Source organism: Indicator indicator, chromosome 18, assembly GCF_027791375.1.
Source record: "Indicator indicator isolate 239-I01 chromosome 18, UM_Iind_1.1, whole genome shotgun sequence".
Lineage (NCBI taxonomy): Eukaryota > Metazoa > Chordata > Aves > Piciformes > Indicatoridae > Indicator > Indicator indicator.
In genome coordinates this window covers 8,726,042-8,749,368 of record NC_072027.1, presented here as the reverse complement: position 1 = coordinate 8,749,368, position 23,327 = coordinate 8,726,042, and the positions used below count along the sequence as shown (strand labels likewise).

The following is a 23,327-nucleotide window of genomic DNA, read 5'->3' as shown; positions in this document are numbered from 1 at the left end:
GTGTTTCCTTGTTCATAAAGCTGATCAGAATCTGAAAATCCTAAATAACCTACCAGACTTCTTGATTTTATATGTATTTTAAATAGTGTATTTTATTTATTCTGTGTACAGAAAGCAACAGAATATTCTCCTTCTAAACTGATAATATTGTGGATTTTTGTCCTTCAAGAATCATCTGCACTGCTGAAAATGTCCCAGAAGAAGCTGGGTGCTTAGGCTGGTTGTGAGCTGGAGGGAATTGTCAGGTGAGGGGGGGTCTGGCAAAGTGGACGACTGAAGTTACTGATAATTTTAAGTCACCATTCAGAAAAGATAATTAATATCTCAGAGATTGAGTGTTTGCAGACCTAAAGTAGTCACTTTATTGTTTTGCTTAGTTGCTAAAATAAAAACAGTAGAGGGCAGGAAAACTCAGTTATATATGGGGAAAGTTTACTAAAATATAGATTGCCTTCCACTGTGATTTTTCACTGCTTAAGTGATTTGCTCTCCAGATCAGACTTCAGCTTAGCCTGAAGAATTGTCTCTTGGTGTGTAAATGTTCCCTCTCCTCAGGGATGGTCTGAGCCTGCTTGTAACCATACAAAGAAGACTGATAGAAATTTAATTCTTCTACTAAATGGAGATTTGAAACATGAACACATTTCTGCAGTGAGGGGGATATTGTTTGTGTAATGTGGCTTGCAGAACATGACAAGACCCCAGTAATGAGCTATTTTGACAGCATTAGATTATGTATTCAGTTTAAATGTTGCACAAGTGTACATATGAACAGCACTTTCAGGGGAAACATTGAATTTATGGCATCAAAGCATAGAAGGAAGCATAACAACTTGTAATTGCGGGGGAGGATTTTATACAAGTGGGAAAGTTTAAGCTGTTTAAGCCTGTCTGGGAGATTAAGTCTGTCTTTGGGTTCTGAGATGAAGTCACTTGTGGGTCCATGTTCCTTGCTTATGAGAAGACAGGATGTGTGATGTTTACTTTCAACACTTCCAAATTTGCAAAGAGTGTTTCTTGATTTGTGTGATGTATGACTGCTTATTAAGCTCAGACTTTATAAATGTGTTTCAGGCTTTAAGTCCCTGCAGTTTCTGGTTGCAAGCAAAAACCTGAAACTGGGTGGATAACTTGGTTTTCTTCTCTTTGAGCAGCCTTAGGAATGTGTGATAGATGCTGTGCCCTGGAAGTTATTCTTCTAATGTTATTGAATGCAATACTTAAGGGGGAAGAAGTATGTGAACTCTTAGATCTGGCTTTTCAGCAGACAACTTGCTTGGGTTCCTGCCTACTACTGACAGACCATAGACTTGCTTTCTGAGGCCCACATACAGAATATTCAGTATATTTCATAAGTAAGTCAGAAATCAAACTTGTACCAGAGGCTGTCTTGCCCAAGCCAGGCCTGATCTGAAGATAGATTCCAAATACAGAGAGTGTTTTGAGTGTTTATCCAGAATCTCTAGTGGTGATTTTTGTACCTGCAAAATTGCTTTAACTGCTTTTTAGTCAACCTTCTGCAGGTGACACTTTCTTGTACATCAGCTGCTTCTGTGGTTCTTTGTGCAATGTGACCTTTCCACTACAGAGAAAGCTGCTTCTTTTAGAAATTCAAGCATTTCTCAGCCATCAGTATTGTTAGTGCAGCATACAAATAGATTATGACTAAAAGCTTTCAATTTATGGGCTCAGTGATGCCTGTTTTCAGCAAACTGAGCTTATCTTCAGGCAGGTAGGACAAACAAACTCTACTTGTTCTGAGTGACACCAAAATCCTCCTTGTTTTTGTTTACAAAAAGCCTCATTGTGCAAAATGTAAAAAAAAAGAAGGGATAATGGATTTTAAGAAATCCAGCTGCTGTATATGCATTAACTTACAGTCCTGTGCTTATCTGACTTCATTTCTACCTAGATCTACCTAGGTAACTGCAGAGCAGTGCCATGTCCTGCACAGGGTGATTTGTTCTCCTACTCTGCCCTGGGCCTCTGTGTGGGCACCTGGAGCAGGGCAGGAGACTTGTGTCACATCTGAAATTAACCTTTTATACCATTTTTATTGTTTGTAGCTGTTTTTCTGGCTGGGCAGCACAAACACATCCAATTCAGGCTGTGTCTTCTGCAGCAAAGGCAGGAGGATGTTTAAAGTGCTTGCAGAGGTTCCTGGAATAACACCTAAATGTTGATGTGCAATTTTGTCTTCTGGGCTGCCAGAGACTGCTTGGGTGTGGCAGAGTTTTTGTGGAATTGAGGATTTATTTCTTCAAATGGGAGGGAAAAAGGAAAATTTTCTGCTCAGGCTGTCCATGAAAGCACTCTGTATTTCCCCAAGGAAGGCAACTGTTGAGAAAGATGACATGTAGAAGTCAAGATTATTTTGGGGGGTCTTTTGCTGCTTGTTTTGAGTGTTTTGTTTTTTTTTTTCTTCCTTAAGTAACTTGACATTTTTGTGTGTGAAAGCTTGTACTCATGATGGGGGCAGGCAAGGATGGGACATTCTGATTCTCACCACAGAAAACCAGCATCAGCTGAGATAAATTCCTTTAACTCCATTGAAGAAAAAAAAAAAAAAAGGCAAATTTTAAAATGAATTTTTTTCCTCCTCTCCCAAAGGAAGAGGTCTTCTGAGAAGTGATGCAATACTATGAGACTATTGCATTTCTTCTCCTTTATTTTCTGTGTGCACAAGAGAGGCTTAGAAAAGGGAAATCAAAGCCACACATCTCTATTTTCACTGCCCTTGTGTGCTAAGCATGTTGTGGATGCGTTCGCCCCGTGCGTTACGTACAGAATTAAACCTTGCAGGAAGCGAAGGAGTGGGAAGAGGGGGGTGGAGAGTGAGTAAGGACTGACAGAGGCTTGCAGATACAGACTCTGGATTAGCTGATGCTGCAAAACTAAAATTGCCTTTTGGTTCCAGAGACCTGTAGGAAGGGGAGGAAGAAACGTATCTCCTCTCAACACTGCATTCAGCCAGATAGCTCACTTCTCCGACCTGTGTGAGGAGGACTCTTCCCAATGTAATTTTTCTAATGGATGCTTTCTGCTGTCTTCTGCAGTTAAAAATAGCACATAAGAAGTATTAAATAAATAAATAAGCTTGTGGGATGGGCTTAACACTTCTCATCTATCTTGGGTGCCTCTGTGGGATGTATTTAAAAATAGAAATAATGTTATCACCAATTTACACTTTTTTCTTTTTTTTTCCTGATGTCTCAAAGTAGCACATCCTCAATATTTTATTAATAAGTCTATTTAAATTTAATGAAGAACAGTTTTACATACTTCTCAGCTATCAAAAAGGAAATATTGAAATGTGTAGTATTTTACTAGGGTCTGAACCAAATGTTAGTGTTGAGCTGATCTGGTCCTGAAATTAGTTTAATATTAATTGGAATCTGTCTGGGGTTAAGTGGAGTTTTTGAATTTCAGGATGGACACTGAATTTGCTGTAGCATAGTTACTAGTATGTTGGATTTAACTCCTTTAATACTGTCTGAATGGTAAAAAAGGGCCTCTCTGTTAAACACTGGCTTTGTGCTTGGGAGCAGTCAACTACTCTGTGCCTTAAAATACAGCTCCTATAGCTCTCAGCATGCTTTTGCAGTGAGCAGTCTTGCAGCACTGGCTCTTTGTGCGTGAGAAGACCTGTCACATCTACTGTGTGTAACGCTGGAGATCATCAGAAGTGGGGATGTGAGTGTTTAACTTAAATGCTGATGAAAAGTAGGTGAAATTACTGAAATGTTCTTGCTGTGAATATAGCATTTTCTTCCCCATTGGGTGAAATATTCCACAGAAACACAGAAAAACCCAAAGCCAACAGCAGTGGTGTAAAGGAAAGAGTGTTTCACCTCTGCTGTTTATCCCACTCCAGTCCAAACACAAATTCCTAGTGCCAGCAAAACTCTTTTTCCCTACTGAGCTTGTAGCTATGCATCTTAATGTGGTATTTGCTGCCTTTGGGCTTGATGTTTCCCTGCACTAAAGAGCAGCTTTTAATGGCTGTGCCTGCAGTCCTCCATCCTTCTGTGCACTGCCTCCCTTTTGTGTGCTCTGGGGTCTCAGAAGCTGTTGCTGTCTGAAAGGACTCATTACATCACATCATGTACCTTCTGTCCTCTAGTGCTTGGCTGCACCTCGCTGCAGCACTGTGGTTCAGTAGACCGTTGGGATGCATATGATCCTTGCTGATCAGGTTTGAGGGTTTTGATGTTTTATATTTTTAGTGCATACCCAGTACAATGTGAGCATACACTATTATCAAGCTGTACTCGATAGTTACCTTCTGCGATGCTGAAAACTCCATTTTTGCATGTAAATGGAAGGTTTCACACTGTTCCTAGAGACTTTGGGGGTGTGCAAGGTGAAGGGCAGAGGGGATGGTAGCTAAGGCTTAATGGAGCAGGGTGAATTTAGGTGAACAGGAGAGCAGCCCATAGCACAAATGTGGCTGGCAAGATGTCAGTGCTGCTTTTAGTGTTGATCGCATTCATTGTGCAAGAAGTTCCAAGGAGATTTTTGTGCTGCCCAAGTAAGTCACTGGGAGTGCTGGAAAACTGCTTCCTGCTGCAGCTGGCCTTTCACCTTCTCATTGAAGGATTTTGCCTTGCTCTAACTTTTCTGTAGTCGTTTTATGAAAAGTATCCATACCAAGATCCTGCTGGTATGAGAAATGCAGAATTTGCCCAAAACAGTTGTCCCCAGTGACTGAGACTGAGTGAAGAAGCAAAGCATAGGCAAAATACCATTTTCCTCCTTTATGCAGGGCAGAGGAACACAGTAGCGATGGGAAATCTGAAGAGTACATGCTCTCAATGTATGTTAGTCATCCCAACCAGCCTCATCCTTGCTTATAAGGAAAGGGGAGGGTGTAGAGACCTTCCTTTGCACCACAAACCATCCAAGGTTGTGTACAGTTTGGAGTGAGGGAAGGGATGGCAATAGCTTATTTTTGTAGAAGCAGGAACTAAGGATGAAAATAACACTCAATGCTTTTATTGAAAAGAAACCAGACTGTCCTCTGTCCTGGAGAGGGAAACCTAGCACCCAAGTGCCAGCAGTCCTTTCAAGGCTGTATCAGCCATTAGTGGCTGTGCCACTTGGTATTAATTTAGTGAAAGACATTATATGTTACAGACGTGTAAATTGTTTGTGTTAAAGCCAGTTCCTATATCAGAAGTGAACTCAGACTTATGTCTTCTAAGCTGTTTTAGAAAATATATCTGCTGTGCTGTTTTTACCTATTAAATAGGGTCTCTTTACTTTGGAGAAGAGGAGATTGAGAGATGATCTCTTTAATGTTTATAAATATGTGAAGGGCAGTGTCAGGAAGATGGAGCCAGCCTCTTCTCAGAAGGTGCCCAGTGATAGGACAAGGGGCAGTGGGTGCAAGCTGGAGCATAGAAGGTTCCATGTGAACATAAGGAAAAAACCTTTTCACTGTGAGGGTGACAAAACACTGGAACAGGCCTGCCCAGAGAGGTTGTGGAGTCTCCTTCTCTGGAAACATTCAAATCTGCCTGCATACATTCCTGAGTGACCTACTCTAGGTGATCCTGCCCTGGCAGGGGTGCTGGACTAGATGATCTTTTGAGGTCCCTTCCAGCCCTTAATGTTCTGTGATTCTCTGAAAGAGGAGTAGCTGCTAAACCCTCCTTCTTTGTGAATGTTAAGGCTTGATCATGTGCATGGCCTTCATTAACAGCCAAGAAGTGCTGTGACTGCAAGTGTCACAGGTGGGATGCTACTGTAAATAAGCTTTCTGCAGGGACCTAGTGTATCTATCTCATATACTGATTTTCCAGGCTCCCAAAACAATAATTACTAAAAATGAGCAGCCAGACATAGATGGGAGTGGGAGCAGTGGAAACAAAACTACATCACAGATATTTCACACTGATCATTTAATGTACATCTCTCATAAAATAAGTAGCTCCAGAAGTGTAACTCTTAATTTTTGCAGTGCTTTTTGTGTGGTGGCTTTATTGGACTTAAGTGTTGTATTGATGAAGCTGTGGTTGAGAGAATCTGTACAGTAAATTTCACTGTGACATCTTTAGTGTTTAATTTGAATCTGCTGCTGTAAATTGCTGCCTGTTAAACCACAAGATCCTTGTGGGTTTTCCTCCTACCCTTCCCTGCAAGCTGCTGTATCCATCCCTTAGCCTTTGCTAGCAGGTTAAGACTGTAAAAATTCCTCTCTCAGTAGTTCATTTGTCTGAAGAGACTTTGAATTTTCATTGATAAAATAATTTTTTCTGTAATGTATTACATTGCTTTACACACATGAACAATAGATTTTTGTATGTGGATACAGAATGCTCATCCAGGCTTCTCTAATGTCTCTCTAAAAGGGTGAAGTCTCTCTAAAAGTGAAAGGTATTTTGGTGTCTGTGGCTGTCTAATTTTAGATTTCAGCAGTTATGAAAGCTTTGGGAGGTCTGACTATGAAAGTGTTATCTGTCAATATGATCAGCAGCAGTACTGAGATGAGCATGCAGGCCATGAAAGTTAAGGAAATTAAAATCTTTCTGCAGTGAATATCATAACATTTCCACTTGAGGCTACTACTGTTTTGCTTTTGATTGTTTTGGGTTACTGCATTTTTTTCTTCCCCTCTAGACTCTGCTCAGCAGAAAGCAGGTTTTTATTGTTTGGTTTTGTTTGGTTGGTTGGTGGTTTTTTAGTTGGGTTTTTTTGTGGTTTGTTTGGTTTTGAAGGGAAGGGTTGTTTGTTTTTTTCCTGTTTCATTTTTAATTCAGTTTAAAAAAAAAAAAGGCCAAAAAAAAGACCAAAAGTAAAGGATTAAAACACCAGAATTGGTGATGTCTTGCAAGAAACCAGACTAGCTGCCATGAGTGCTGAGGACATGAATGTGCATTAGAAGAATGCTTGTATTTTGGGTTTTCTTCTACATATCAGTGTCCATTTTTGAATGTTGTTGACATCAAGCTCACTCCTGAGGTTTATCTTGTCTGAAATGGTTAGTGAGTACATTGAGAGAGGCTTTTAACAAGACTGCATCAAAACTGGGTTTGTGTCTTCATGCCTTTGTGTGTGCATAGCACCAGTAGATACTCTGGAAAAGGGTTGGTCACCCAGGTGAGAGCTCTGATCCCCAGTTTTGGTGGTGCCTCTCTCAAGCTTTGACTGCTCCAGTTGTAGTCTCATCACTATGTTACTCTTGAAGTGTGCACATGGCATAAGAACACAAGAGGTGCAGAAAGAAATGTTACCATCCATATGCTGGGGGAGCACCTGCTCTGGTGAGAGAGGTGAGGGAGACAAACTCATCGTCAAAATCCATTTTGTGAAGCAACTTTGGGCATGCTCCTTCTGTCTTCTCTGTCCTCAGAATGTACCTCCTGCTGATGAGAAATGTCTGAAATGCTCTGGCTGTTTCACTTCTGCTCAGGCACAGTAATTGCTTTTTTGTTAGAAAGCTTCATCTGAAGTAGGGATCTTCAACCAATGGCCTCCAGGCTGTGTGCTCCCTGCTTGGACACTAAATTCAGCCTGATCCAGCCTTCTTCCCACTGGCTGCTCAGAGACAGCTGGCAGGGTGGCAGCTTCTCCTCCACTGTCTCTTGCCTCTGTGATGCTCAGCATTTTCTGTGTCCGTTGCTGAGCTGGCATGCCTGGGAAGGTGGTTTTATTGCCCTTGAGAAATACCTTATTCCAGGGAGGTCCACATGCACACAGTGCTGGGCAAGGGCAGATGCACTGCTGCCCTGCTGCATGACTAAAACCCTTACAGATGTTACACTCTAGTCAAGAAAGGACCATTTGCACTTGAAAACTGGCCCAATACTTAGAAGGTTTAGTAAGCTGCCTGATAAAAGGAAGCAAATTGTTTCGTTTTTGGTTTTGATGTGAAATTTAAAAAGCCAAAAGTCAATTATTACACCAATTACTTCAGCCTTTTACTGTCCCATGGAAAAAGCAGCTGAAGGCTCAAAATGTAGATGCAAGCTGGAAGAGGTTCAGGCCTTTAGTTAAAGCCTCGTTTCTCATTCTTTTACCCTTCTGTTGTCATTTGGTTTAACAGCCCTGTCGAGTCCGAGCAGCCTCATCAGATGACTGTTGCACAACTGGCAGCTTTAGCTGCATTTTTCTTATTAAACTAGAACTTCAAGGAGGAGAGACTCCATTTATAAATAGGAGTGAGAAAAGAGCTCTTCCTGGCTGGAAATACAACACATGATTTCAATACCTGGATGCTTAAAGCAATCCGTTTGTTTACCTTCACACTGAAAAAGGGCAAGTTTGCAGCATTAACATATAGACTACAGTGCAGCAGAAATGTCTTGTTTTGTACTAACCACTTCACAGCTGGGAGTTGAAAGCTTTGGAGAAGCTTTTGATTTGATTTTTATGTTCAAGTGGAGTTGTGAATGCTTATGCTGGAGTACTTTCCCCACTTACCCTTTGAAAGCCTTCTAGGGGAGAGAGGCAGAGGCTAATGTGAATAACCCCATCCTGCACTGACCTGGAGTGTCACAGCCCATTGGTTTTGCTCTTCAGCTGTGTTTTGTATATCTTTGCTCCAGTTTTTACTCTTAACAGGATCCATGGAAAGCATAGTGTTGATGTTGAGGGTGCCTGTAAAGCACAAAATAAACCAAGGAAGAGAAACCCTTGTTTTATGTGAAGTGGTATAAAAGCTTTCCTAAACAGCAAGTCCAGCTGTTGCTCGGATTGTTTTCACTTGAGTCAGAGGAGGGATGTGAGGGACCAGGGAGATGATGCTGTACAGCAGGGTGGGGCTCTTGATTTGCCAAGTCCCTTCTTTAGAGCACTTTGGAGGGGAGAGTGTGCATCCTAGCAGCTCATGTCCTGAGAGCTAGCAATGCTGGCGTGTGTGGATGTGTTCAATGTTTCTTTCAGGTATGAGGCACAGCGTGGAAGAAAGCAGAATGTGTATTCTCAGTTTGGTAAAGTGGAGTTGGCTTCCCACAGACAGGGCTGTGGACCCTGAGTGCTTTAAGCAATGGAGCAAGATGAGCAAACTGCCTGCTTCACTTGACACAACCTCAATGTCTTTGCAGGGCCACAGGATGTGAAGCAGGGTCAGTGAACATCTCTAAGTTTAAAATATCCTTTGCCATAATGTTTGGTAGCTTTTGACATGCATCATCTTCCCTGTCCAGTTTGTGAGATAGCTGCAAGCACCTGTAGCAGGGCCACTCAGTTGCTACTACAACAGCAGGAACAAGCAGGAGATGGGGTCAGGCAGCTGCTAGGATGGCCTTGCTGCTCAGAAAATTGCCTCAGAAGTGGTTGGAAGGGACCAATCACACAGGGCCTCTACTGTCACAACCAGTGACTTGCATGCATTTCAGAAAGAGAAGGTTCTAAAACAGCAGTGGTTATTTTTTTTTTAAGATGCAGTGCACTGCAGAGGAACCCTCATCTGCCACGTGATGAAGTGATTCTTAACGGCACCACTAAATGGGTTTTTCATTTCCATCCCCTCAGCACGGTGTGACTCCAGGTTTTTTAAGAGCGCTGGGGTATAGCCCCCGTGTCCTGGGAGAGGACTGTGCTCCACTGGGGTGTGGTTAGAAGTAAGAGGTGGAGATGCTTGGAGTGATCATCTGATCATCTCTCAATAGACTGACACCATGCATCTTGTGGCTGGACTGAAGCTGTGTGGTTTGTATGGTATTTTTCATTAGAGAAATGCTGCTTGTAAAAGTGAGCTCTTCAAGAGATCCCCCAGACTGAAAATTAGAGAAAAACCAATAAATTCTTTTGTAATTGGTGAATTTCATGTGTGAAGCTGCATCTGCAGCTCCTGCCAGGCAGTGCTGCACAGGGCTGGTGTTTCTCTTGTTCTCAAGGGAGCAAATAACAGCTAGGCTAAGGCTTGGCCAATATTCCTGTTCTTTCTGTGGTGCAACTGCTGTGCATAGCGTCTGGTGGCAAGCTGAGCACAGTGATTTGTGAGTAGAGAATGAGGGGAAATGACAATAGCTGATCAATGAGGCAATTAAAGATAATTGTTGTAACTGGTTTAGTGTGGGGCTGCTGGAGGTGCTTTTATTCCAATGGTGCACCCCTTTCTGTTACTTTAATTTTTGGTTTTCATCCTCTTGAAAATTCCAGATTGCTGTGTTGGGATCTCTTTCTTCCTGTTCACTTAAACCTAGCATGCTTGGGTCAGTGCTCAGACCCTGAGGAGTGCACCTTTTGCTTCAAAGCAAAGAGCTACCATGGAAGATGGTGAGGAGACCCACCTGTATTTGGGGATTTCCTTACCCTCTTATAGCCTTGGCTAACACTTGTGGCACTGGGACATGTGATTCCATGGCTGCTGGCTCATGTGTTGGGTGTTTTCTATAGGAATGGTACAAGCTCTCTGCTGTCCCAGAAGCACCATGTTGGTGATGGTGAAGGATATGTCAACACTGTTGTGCTTCACCAGACTCCTCCTAACCTTGAAACAGTCTGTTGTCTCAAAAGCCTCTTCATTCTGCAGCTACAATTAAAATGATGCTTTCTGTCATTTCTGCTGTGATTAATATTTTGTTAAACAATGCCCAGCATCCTTTCTGAGACATGCTGGATTTCCATCTTTTCTTCAAATGGAACATTGAATCACATCATCAGGATGTAAAGCAGTTGTAGCTGGCTGAAATATTTGTCTATCTAAGTGCAGGTTAGAAACAATCAACCTTTCAAATTAAAACCTGCTTATAGCTACATCCTACAGTTGTTTTCCTTAAATGTCTGTAACTTCTGCTCTTGTTTTTTGAAAGGTATTTTTAGGAACTTTGTCAACATAATTGCTTGGACTCTTCTCAAGTCTCTTACCCTGGTAGCATATGCCTGTCTGTTTTCTGTCTTTGGCTTCAATTTGCCTTTTCTGGTGCAGTGAGGACAACTGTACAACACTGTCTGCAGATTTGTTTGGGGTTTGAAGGGGGGGGGGGGTTGGTTTGTTTGTTTTTAAGCCATTAGTATGGAACCAGGAAACTGCAGCAAACTGTTAAGGAAAATTAAAAAGAACACCACCAAGACAAAACTGAGTCTACATGATAGCCATTAAATGCTCCAAATAAATCCAGACTCATGACAAAAGAACATCTCAAATTCTTCATATAAGAAGCTGCAGATTGGTTGTTGATCTGTGTGTTGAAGATCTTCCAGACAGGATTATGTCTATTTAAAGTGAAAAATATTCCTCTAGTATCTGATAATAGTCAGGACATCATGTCTAGTTTACTAGATGCTTCATTGGAGTAGACATTTACTCCATCCTTGTCTACTTAGAACATTGAAATTGAGGATCAGCTTCATGTGCCTATAGGAGAAGAAGAAACAGGAAATGTGTTCCTCACTGAAAACCTCAATGCAAGCCAATGAGAGTCCCTGAAATGCTGCCTGCTGTGTGAAGAAGTGATCTTCAGATGTGGTGTTACTTCTGTAATTGTCAGTGGTTTGCACTAAAACTGTTGTTGCTGAAGGAACTGGTATTCTTCAGAGTGTCTCAGTCATTAACAAGGGGTTCAGTCAGACTTTTTCTTGCTTGCTCCTTGCCCGTGGATGCATCCTGCTCCTCCTCCATGTTCTCTGGTCGACAGCAGCCAGTCATCTTTCTTTGTTTTGGCTTCAAGTATTTAAGTAATAGAAAGATGGTGACTTTCTCCAAGACCAAGGCAAGATAATTATGGCCAGAAGTGTCTGAGTCTCAGGAGAAGACTTCTGCCTAGCACAGTGTTTTGGGGCCAGGTAATGGCTGAGGAAAGTCCTACCTGGGGTATGCTACAGAGAACCTGGGCAGTACTCTCTAGCCTGGTGGTAAGCAAAAAGGAGATATTTTAGCACTTCTAAATCTTCTATCACCTCTTTCAAGAAATACCTTAGGATAGTAACTTCAAGTCATTACTGGGCTTCAGGGAGTGCATTACAGAACGCAGTGTGTGTTTCTGTACATGTTTTGACTATTAATCATTATAGAGCAATCATGAAATCTCAGACCTGCCTTTACTCTATAGGGAATCAAGCAGGGTTTTTTTTTTTTTTAGGTCATAGCTGTAGCAAGACCTTGAGTTTTTAGCCTCTTTAGGCTCTCACTCTCTGTGCAGATCCCCAAATCTCTGCTGGGTGCACATTTAGGGCATGATGCAGCTCTAACATGCAGTATTCTATACTTATGCTTGATCAATACTTTTTTTTTCTCTTTTTTTTTTTCTCATAAAATAGGTACCTCTGAAGGAACAGCATCTTGGAGGTGAAGAGCAGATTAGATGGGATAAAGCACTGCTGCAGCCTTCTGCTGCTTCAAATCTCTCCTGTAACCTTCCATAATCCCCTCCGCCTCCACCTTTTTTAAACAGCTTTGTGGTGTTTTATTTTAGGCTGTAGGTACTAATGTGGGATCATGTCAGTTTGCTTGACCTCCCTGGAGCCTTTGACATTTTTGCTGGGTATACTTGGAGACTAAGCATGCAAATTAATGACTTCCATGCTCATTAACAGGTCTTTGAATGTCAGCACAGGGATATAGGCAAGTTTGGGAGCAGTAAGAGAAAAATGGTACAGGGGCATACTTTTGTCTAGAACATTCTGTGCTTTCTTTTTATTTTCTGTTGCATATAGGAAGGTCTTGGGGACAGTTGTTAGTCCTGGAAAGTATTTTCCACACCCTTTTCTCATTGCAGACTGATGTGGGGCTTCTCTATACTCCATAAAAGCCAACATTAGCTTTTGTGTTCCATCTGAGGGGTGGTTTCTGCTGCTCTGTTAGCTGAAGCTGTAATAAATGTTACCTCAAGCTGAATCACTGTCCTTTATCCATTTTGGACTCAGATTAAACCAAGTCTCAAATATCATTCTGCTGCCCAGAGTGGGCCTTGTGGTGGGCAGGGGATTGTTCATCCAACAGAGTTGGAGCACCTGGAGCTGCTGCAGTCACTGAGTTGATAATTGAACCTCTCTGTGTAGGGCAGAACTTAGTGTGGTTAGACTATGCCTTTTGTACCTGAGAAGCAAAAGGACCTTCTTTTTCTTGAGGTGGCTACAAGAGTCAGTCCAAGGTAGAACAAGCAGTTAAGGACAAGTGGATTGTACATACTGAGATCAGTCTCAAGCAAAGGTAAAGTTTGCCTTTTGTCTTGTTTGGAAAGGAGCACAGCAGCCTGTGGCATATTTGTTGGGTGATGATGTGGACCACAGTGTTGATCACTAGTGCCCTGCTGATCTTAGCTAAAGGAAAATCCTCTTAAAGTAAAATACAAATAGTACAACAGTTACTTTGTCTTCCAGACTTAACTGGAAATAGCAAAGTAGTCTGTCACGTTAGGAAAGTGAGACTGAAGAGTTACATTTGCTAAGTGATTATTAAGCGAAACATCCTAACCTAATGGACAAAGGCTTTTTTCTTCTCCAAAAGCAGTGCTCAACAAAACAAGTTGCTTTCTGTAGGACGGTGGAGTCTTCATAAGCATTAGGGTTACCAGAACTTCTGCAGTCCAAATGCCATCTTCTCCTGTTTTGTGCAAGAATGAACTCTTTGTACCTCCAGGGCCAGCACCCTGTATTTTTGGTAGCCTTTCTGAAACATCGTAGTTAAATGTTGATGACTTCAAGCAGACTCTTACAAGTCTGTTTTAGGGGAGCAGAGCAAAAGCTTTGTAGACCTCCAAAGAAAGGAAAAACTGCTGAAGTCTTTGTGGTTGGCAAGAAAAAGGAAAATCTCTATCAGCTGTATAAGACAGCATTGTTAACCTCCCATTTGATTTTCTGTTTTAACTGTGCTATTTGTGAGATTTGGGATGCTAGGTGCTATGCACTCACTCCTGGTTTGTGGAAACAACAGACTAGTTACAAATTCAGTGGTAACAAAGGCAGTAACAACTTCTGTGCATCTGAGTTCAGCTTCTGTGCATCTTCACACTGGACAGATAACCTGGTTACTGGAACCACTGCCAAGTCAGCTGTCCATGGGGCAATACAATGCAGGCTCAGATGGTTGTCATACTGTGCTTTCTTTTTTCTTCCAAATCCCCTCACCCCTTTTAAGAAGACAGATAAGGGAGAACAGCAAACGTAAATGAAGAGGGTGCACAGAGAAACTCTTTTACCAACCAGATTGATTTTTTTTTTTTTATCTAAGAAGCCTGTCTAGTCAGGCATCTATTATAATGGCATGCAAAGCAGAATGATACATGAATACTTCATTAGTAAAAAAACTTGTCATCTTTGAACCCTGATGTAATGTTTCTTGGACGCTGTTACCTTCTTACAATGTTGGATCCAAGTTTTACAGAGTGACACAAGTGGCAGTACATATGGTGCTGCTAACACAACAACTAGCAAGCATTAATGCACAACTGACTTTATCAAACCTGATTTGGGTTTGTCCCACCTATGAATTGGGCTGTTCTAGAGTTCATACTGTGGCAAAAGCCCGCAAGGAAGGGGATGAGGAGGCTTAACATAAAGGATGCCCTGAGTGGGTGACTGGTTAACCAGTCTCTGAACCCATGGTTATGGTTAAAATTCACCATCTTCTTGCACTGTTTAGTTCATAGTTGTTGTTTGTAGTCCTGGTCTACTAACTGGCAGTCCTTAGCCACACTGTGCATTACAGATGAGTTCCAGCCCAATGAGTTTCTTAGTTGTCTTCCATAACCAGAGCAGATGAAAAGCCAATGAACTGTGTAGAGTGTAAGTATTTGTCCTCCAGTAAAACTGTGTTGAGAAAGAATTAGCTCTGTTCTGTAGGTTGTGCTACTCTCAATTTTTGAGCTTTCTGGTGTAGCTGTCTGGCTGCTGCTTTATCTCTGGCAGAGGAGCACAGGGAGGCTGCACATCCCACTTCATCTGACAGGATTGCTGCTGCTGTCATTGGCATTAGCAAGGATTTTAAAGAGGAATTTTGAGGGAGTTTGTTCGTGGCCCTGACCTCCCCTCTCTCACAGGCAGTCTTCTTCCCAAGTTGGTTTCTATCCCTACCCACCTCTCCTCCCATGGCAGCTTCTCCTCTCCTTGCCCTCCAGCACAGCAGAGGATGCACACCTGCTAATTGTGTCTAAAATGTAAAGAAAAGTGGCTTGCTTGTCTAGTGCAGAAATTCCTATCTTGCAGAAGACTTTTAATCTTAATTATCTTTCACCTTCAGCCTAGTTAATTAGTGCTAACGAATTAACTGATGCTGATGCTCTGCTATGATAAAGGGAGCAGATCAGCATGCCCAGCAATGCACTGTGCAGATCTGCACCAGACATTTTACAAAATAAACACCCACTGCTCTTTTCCTGCCCCCCCTCCCCAAAATCCAACCCAAAACTGAAGGCTTCAGACAAGCAGTGGCATACAGGGAGCAATGGCATGCAGGCAGCCTGGCTTTCAGTTACACACACACCTCAGGCTGGGTGGTGATAGCACATCCCTCTTAGCCAGCAGAGCAGTGCAGAAGGGGCTGCACAAACACCTTGTCTCACTTGGCTGTTGAGATGCACCTCAGTTTCTTTGGCAGGCGAGTGCAGGCAATGCAGTGCTGCTGCTCTCTGCTTGCACAGAATCATAGAACCGTAGAATTGTTTTGATTGGAAAAACCTCTAAGGTCTTCTGCAGGTACTGGGCACTGCTGATTCGGCGATAGCAGTTTGGGTTTTCCTCCCATGTGCCAATGTGCAGGCATGAGTTGCAAAACTGGTTTTAAGAATGGTTTGCTGATGAGATCTTGGTTCACAAAGCTGCCCCACAGCAGGGTGAAGCGTGCTGAGGTTGAAGTGGGATGACTTAGAAACATGGGGGGGTGGATCTTTGGTTAGATACTCAGACTGAGATCTGCTCTTTAAAATTTTATTGTAGCAAAAGCAGCTAGTTAGGATCCCTTCAGGTTGGAAGAAACCTCAAGAGTCTATGTAGTCCAGCCCTCAGTTGCAAGCATGTCTCAGGTTGCTGCCTTGCAGAGCCTTTTCAGACTGCTGAATGTACACTGTTTTATCAGTGACCTTGGAGCCCAAGTGAGCTGGATTCTCTAAAGAACATCCAAGTGTGGAGACAAACATGAACAGAGCAACAGCCGATTCAGTGAGCCAGCTGGGAGGTAGTTCTCCTGCCAGAGAACAGGGTGAGAGGATTACAAAGGCAGGAGCAAAGTATCTTCATTTTCTTCTCTTTTCCCTTGTTGTTATGCACTAAGCACAGTTCCAGTCTGTCTTTGCACCAGCTGCTGCAAGTGAGAGTAAGCTCACCAAGGAGCTTCTGGAGCACTGGAATCTCCTGCTGGCTCTGGGAGTTGCTCTCCTCTGTGGAATCAAGCCAGGCCAATAATGTCCCCGTAATGGAAGAGCTGTTTTCCCACTGCATTTTAAATGAAAAATATTAAATGCTTAACACTTATCTATAAAACCTATTATTTCAGGAACTGGAGTAAGGCCTTTATAATAAAAAGAGAGAGGCTGGAGAGCAGAGCTGGGTTGTGTAAGCAATTGTGCTGTGGCTTGTGAGCCAAGCTTGTAGCTTTATGGAAGTTGAAATTTGCATAGCTCATGGAAGTTTAGTGTGGAAGAAGCATGGGAGGGGGGCCTTATATGTGTGGTTTACTATCAAGTGCTTCATCCACACCATTAACAATTATAGCTGCTTTATTGTTCTCTGCACGTGGTCCAAGGCACAGGCTGGCACAAGTATGCCTACAGATTGCCCTCCAGAAACAGGGAGAGCTCCAGTTGCTAACTGCAGCATTCAACCATTTCAGTCATTATTAACCTATACAGGGATTCATGTGAAAGAGTAACTTTTTTTTTTTCCTCTTAACTCCTCCCAGTCTGTGATGCTTGTAGGTGTGCTGGAACAAACCACTGCGTGTTTTCACTTGTTTTGTCTCAGTGCTGTTCACACCTGGAGCAGTTGCCCTTCACCACTCTCACAGGCTGCTGACATCAGTACATTTTTTTCTTTGTAAGATTTTGTACTTCCCAGCTGTGACCTGAAGTCAGCAACTAATAAAGATCAAGAGATAGTCCAACATTCCTGGCTCAGTCGTTGCTCTCTAGGAATTGTTGTACTGCAGGACCCAGAAGAAGACCCACTTGTTTTCTGCTGCTTGTGATGAGTTTCAGGCATTAATGACCTATATTGGATTCAAACCAATAGCCTACAGGTGAAAACTCTACTATTGCCAATTTATTTAGCAATCCAGGCTCAGCTTGGGTTTGGAATGGAGCTTTCCATTAAGAAAAAAACAAATGAACCAGCTGTTCCTCAGGCAAATGTGTTATACACAGGCACTTAAGCCAGTCTTATTGCAATGCTAGATTTTGTTTTGTGTCATCTTAATTTCTGTCCCTGCAGCAAGTCTGTCTGGAGGAAGAGATGGAAATGTGCTCAGTTCTTAAGTTTTTGGCATTTCTGAGCAATTTTTCCCAGAGCTGCTCAAAATCTTAAAGTAATAGAAGTATATTGAACAGAAAGCAAATCTGCTGCTTTTTCTGGAGAGAATGGTATGCAACTTTAAGACATGCCAAAATGTCATTAAAGTGCACTACAATTTTCTGTTGCTCTTAGATGAGTGTGGTCATATTACCCATTTCAGTAACTCTTGCAAAAGTTTACTTCCATGTCATTGAGGTTTCTTAAGTTGCTAGTTCTTACATATTTTAGGACAAGTCCAAACTCTGAACTGCTTAGGGGTGGAAGCACTCCTTTTTTAGTGTTTCCCCTTAGCAATTCAGGGAAATATCTCCATCCTAATAATGAAACAAAGTTGTTGCTTTTGGGGTGTTTGTGGCCTGCAAGGCAATTAATTTCAAAATGTTCCAGTTCCACTTGCTTGATGATCACATCTGCTTATTTTCCACCCAAAACTCTCAAGCTGTCTCCTACCTGGCTCACAGCCAAAAAGAAGCTTTGCCTCGCAGCTCCTTCCAGAATTCCTCAGTCTCTGAGCTGATAATACTTTTGAAATATTAAAATAATTCCATCTGCTGTGGTTGTAGCATTGTATTTTCTGTTCTGCCTGATGTAATCAAGCCTGTAAAGTTTGTGTCCTAACTGTGTTGCAGCATCAGTAGTGAATGTCTCTGGAGCTTGCTTGATGGAGTAAGTCTTTAACTGGTGGCTTTTCAGAGCAATGAATTGGTCTGTGAGATCCTCAGAGTACTCCTTAGATCACGTGCCATGGCACCTAAATTCTGAAGATAGAAAGTTGGAGGGGATTAGGTGCAGAGGTTGGTTGGGTTGTTGGTTGGTTCTGTCACTGGCTTTCCTCAAAGGCTGTTCATGTTGCTACCAGGATGTTTTTGTCCAGGTTTATTAAAGTCATGTCACCATCTAAAGGAATATTTAAATACATAAAGAATACTCAAGTATATGAAGTGATGATAAGCTTACTTTGTCTTTTCCTCAATATTGTTGTAAAATCTCTGTATAACTTCCTGATCTTTCATGTCCAGAACAGAATCCTTCACCTAGAGCTGCATGCCTGCCACCCACCCTCTCTGCTGCTTGCTTCTTGAAATCTGTCCCTTCTATGTTGTTTCCTTGTATGATCCAGCAACGAAAATTCAAACTACCAACAAAGCCTCTAGGCTTTGGCATTGGAACTTGGTTAGGTTGCCTGATGGAGCATCCAGCTGCAGTATCTGGGGAAAGAAGGGGGGAAGTAGGAAAGGGGAAATCTCTGTAAATGGCAGAGCACAGTGGTGGCAGGGCTGGGCTGCAGCACAAGCCTGTGGCTGCACTGTGAGACCTCTGCTTGCATTGCATTTCCCTTCTCTAGTTTAAGGGAGTCTGCATCTTTTCTATGCTCTAACTGGCTGGTGAGGACCCTGGTTACCTAGGTAACAGGGAAACCTAAAAAAAAAAATAATTAAATACCATTTTTGTTGCTTTTTCTCTATTCTCTCATAAAAGCTTCATATTATTTTAGTGCTCTTTCCTACTGAATAACTTGTGTGGTCCAAGCTGATAGATCTTGCAGGGAAGGATCAGAAGCACGGTTTTCAATTATAACAGCAAAATTACAAAGGGTTTTGTAGTTTGGTTGTTTGGTTTCATGTGTGCTTTGCACTGTGTAAGGGATGCTGCAGTGAATGCCTCAGTGCAGAGCTGCCATCTGGCTGGTGAGATTGGCCTTGCCATAGTGGCTGTGGGGAATTCAACCACTTTCTCTCTTCCTCTCCAATAAATTGTGTTTGCTTGTATCACTTAAAATAGCTCCACGCTCACCATGCCTTCTGTTTAACACACTCAGCCATCGTTTTGCTTTTGAACTCCAACCAGCGTGACATCCCTGAATGTTCTGCCTTTGAGTTTGTTGACATTTACATCTTGAAGGTTGTAGCAGAGTCTGACCTTCTCCAAAGATCCCTTAACTGAAAGCCTTGTAAAGACCAACAGGAATTATCTGGCCTAGCTCCATGTCTCTTTGGAGGTGAGCACCAACACCTCCTCATCTCCTTAGAGGTCTAGTTTGGCTTTCAGCAGATGTGATGTGCTAGTAAGGAGGTGGTGCCATTGCAAAGTATCTTTGGCTCACAGTGGTTCTGTGCTTTAACCACCATAGCCAGTCTTGAAGGCCATTGTGTGGTAGGTAATAAGACTTGAGAATAGTATAGACCAGTATGAGTGGAAGAATGGGATTACTGGTGAGATTTATGGTGGCCTGTGGTTGCATTAACATTTTGTTATGAGCCATTTCTTAGACAGGGATGGGACTGTGCAGTTTTTATTGGCAACAGGTTTCCTCTACTGTGTCTTTTTTCTTTCTTTTTTTTTTTCTTGTTTGTTAAAAGACAGACCTCCAACTTAGCTGCTGTTTCAGAGGATTTTTTTAATATTGCTTATCTGATTATGATTAAGCAATCCAGTGTTTATAGCATATGCTTTGACCTTGATGTTGGTTCAGCTGTGCAAGGATATAAATGATGAAGAAATTCCTTAGCAAGCTTACCCCATGGTATTTAAAGTTAACTCTTTGTGATGCTATTCTAAAGTGGGATTTTTTTTTTTTTTTTTTTTAAATACATGGTCATTAGAGCTGCTCTGGCTAAATCTAAAGGCTGTTGAAGTTTGGAAATTTGGGGTTGGATTTTTAGCAGCAAATAATCTACTTGTTTCTGTGAACTGTGATCCTATGACATTTATGAAATAGATCAGGTGTACAGAATGAAATGAATGTTGCAAAACGAAAAGTGAAGTATGGGAACTTTGGGCTTTGGTCTGTAAACTACAAAGTACCATGAAAGGTATGGATTCAATACAGTTTTTATAAAAGCTGCTTTGCTCTGAGATTCATGAATGATACAGCTATCACTTTTTCTGGCTTTACTGCTTTTGTTTCGTTTTCTCAGTATATCTCAGGGCACAGCTGCCTTGGTATGCTACCTGTACAAACAGAAAAGCCTCCAAAAGCAGCTGCACCTAAAACATCGATCTTACAGCCAAAGATTTCCTCTGTGGTTTTGACAACGCAAAATATCCTTTAAAAAAGGAGGGCTTCTGTCTAAAAGAAAAATTTCCAGCAGAAGATGCTGCTGTCACAGTGTGCTGAGTGACACAATGTGTCCCCAACTTACAGTTCTCTACTGGGACAATTTTGCCGATCAAACAACAAAGTCGAAGGCATCTCGCTGTCAGCATGACAAAACTTCCAACTAAGAAACCACCCTTAGTTTCTGGCAAGGAGTAGTTGGGTGTTGTGTGCAGAACTGCCGAGTCAAAGCGTTTTTAAAATACTCTCTAGCTCAAGGACTTCCTCCTCTTCAAACGCTCCTGACTGCAAAAGGATGGGTCATCTCGCAAGGGAATGTGCCCCCTCTAGGGGCAACGAGGTGCAAATTTGTGAGGGCAGGTAGATTGGAAATGAGAGAAGTGTTTGTTTGGAGTGTTGACTGTTGGAGGTTTTTTTTAAGCACAGTGAGAAGAGATTTCTGCTGTGATTTAGGATGCAGCTTCCTCAGCACCCCGGCTTGCTACAAGAGCTGAGGTGTGTTGTAGGGCTCTGCTTTCAGCCTTCTGGAACTCTTAAAACATTTTTTTAAAATGTGCTGCTGGTTTTCTCAGGTAGTTCTTTGAAATAGCATCATAAAATGTGTCATCAGGGTGGAAAATCCAACCTGTCTTTATTCTCCTTCAGTCAGTGTTAGAAGTCTTGAGCCATTCTGAGCACGCTGTACCATACTGGTAGGAAGGAGTGCTGGGTGCAGGGCAGCACACCACTGCCTGGTCATCTTTAACACAAACACCTGGATTCTCCCAAGGAACCTCTCAGGAGTCTGGGGAAATAAAAAAATCACTCCTGAAACTTAAGGTCTTTGAACATGAGAGCTAGAGATGCCGTGCAAATATAAAAAGTATTTGCTGAGTGTCACTGCTCTGGTGGTGACAACATGGACTGGCCAGAGCCAGAGAGTTGTCTGACTTGGGTGGTCGTGTTTGTTTGTTCTGGCAGTGCTCACTGAGATGTGAGTCCTATATGAAACCATTTCAGCAGTTTTTGAATGTTTGAGAAGTTATAAAACCTTTCTTTCACAGTGACCTTTGGTCTTTGCCATTTTGCCTTTTCACAGCTCAGGTTGAGGATTGTGCAATTCATCCAAGTAGCATTTTCTCATTGCATGTGTGCCCTGATCTGAGGATGTGCTGCCGGAGAAATGGTCCTCTTTTAAATAGCACATGGGGAGAGCAGCATTCTGCCTTGTCTCTTCTTGTGGACTGCTTTAGAAGTTTATCCTGGTTTATCTGGAGGGAGGGATGTGTTTGGCTTTTAGGGGGTGCTATTTAACTCACCCCCAAGTTTTGATACAAGACCAAGATGAAAACTTGAGATTTTGGTATCAAGTTCTAAAGCCTGAATTCAGACCTCATTGTTTGGATGGTTTACCTGTAGGGTAAATGCTTCTGAGTGTGACCACTTCAACGTTAAATGTGAAAAGCCACCTTACTCATTTCTTTTCCCCTCTTCTTTCCTAAAGGTGCTCTTACAGAGTGTTACGATGAACTGGGCAACCGGTACCAGCTTCCCGTCTACTGCCTTGCCCCACCTATCAACATGATAGAGGAGAAGGGAGACCTGGAGACTCTGGATATTCCTGACCCCCCACCCAATTCAGGGCACGAATGCCAGCTTCGTTTGCGCCTGTCCACAGGCAAAGACCTCAAACTGATGGTCCGCAGCATGGACACAGTCTACCACATGAAGAGGAGGCTGCATGCGGTGGAGGGAGTGGAGCCAGGCAGCCAGCGCTGGTTCTTCTCGGGCAGGCCACTGGCAGACAAAATGAAACTGGAAGAGCTGAAAATCCCAAAGGACTACGTGGTGCAAGTCATCGTGAGCCAGCCCTTAGCCAATCCCACCCCAGTGGAAAACTGATTTCTCCTTGCTTGTTGATTCTTCCCTCCATCTCTGTCATGGGGTTTGTTTTCACTGCCCTCTCTTCTTTTGGTTTGTCCTGCTCATGGATTGGCTTCAAGAAATGACCAGCAAAAATTCCATCTGTGATGGAGATCTGCAAAAACAAAACATAAAAATGTAAACTGGCCTTCAGGGTTTGCCTGATCTTGTATTTAACACAACTGCAAGCAGCACAGGGCAAGGGCAAAGGAAGGAGCTGGAAGGGAAAAGAGAGGAGGTACAAAGAGGGAGGGAAGTGTGGTTCACTCAAACAATACAAACACATCAAGATTCTTGCAGCTGTAGGTGGTGTCCTGATCTACAGAGCCAGAGCAACACAGAGCACTTTTATTAAAAAAAGAAAAAAAGAGAGCCTAATCAATGTATAAAAGTGATGTCAGCACCACATACAGTTGATGCAGGATTCTCAGCTGCTGTGGTTGGGTCCTGCACTACCTGCTTGCAGGGATCCTCTCTGGTTTGACCGAACTTGAGTGCTTTGCTCAGGCACTGCTGGGGTGCAGCCAGCCCCAGGCAGCTGAGCTGGGCTGGGGGCTTGGTCTCTCCACATGGATGGCTCCTGGTGATGCTCAGACCAAGCAATTGTACATTCCAAGATGGCAATGCAGACCTGTGCCATTGCTGGCTCCCAAGCTGGGCATGCAGCCCGCTGGAGCCTTAGGCAATAACTTAGTCAACGTATACTCTCACGTACTGTACTGTAAATTTACTTACTGCAAGACTGACTTGGCCTGAAGTTTACAGGCTGCTGGGCACCTCAGTTGGTGTCTGCTGGATTACTGTGCATCACTCAGATCATTAAGGCAAGCTTTGATCAGGCTAGCTACCCTGAGTGGTGTGCTGGTCTGTGCTCAAGCGTTGGGTGCATCACCTCTGTCACACGGCACCAGTGTAACAGGTGCAGGTTACACTGCAGTTACACCCACGTGCAATGGGTTGCTACTCTCTCTGCTCA

At 42.7% G+C, this 23,327-nt stretch overlaps 1 protein-coding gene across 1 annotated transcript in view; it reads left to right on the top strand.

Annotated features, from left to right (window-relative positions):
• The window catches only part of UBTD2 (ubiquitin domain containing 2), a 52,571-nt gene extending 30,241 nt beyond the window's left edge, over positions 1-22,330 (top strand). Inside the window, exon 3 of the mRNA XM_054389260.1 lies at positions 21,933-22,330. Within this exon, the coding sequence (XP_054245235.1) occupies positions 21,933-22,330 (398 nt within the window). The remainder of the gene's footprint in view (positions 1-21,932) is intronic.
• Positions 22,331-23,327: the final 997 nt, after the last annotated feature.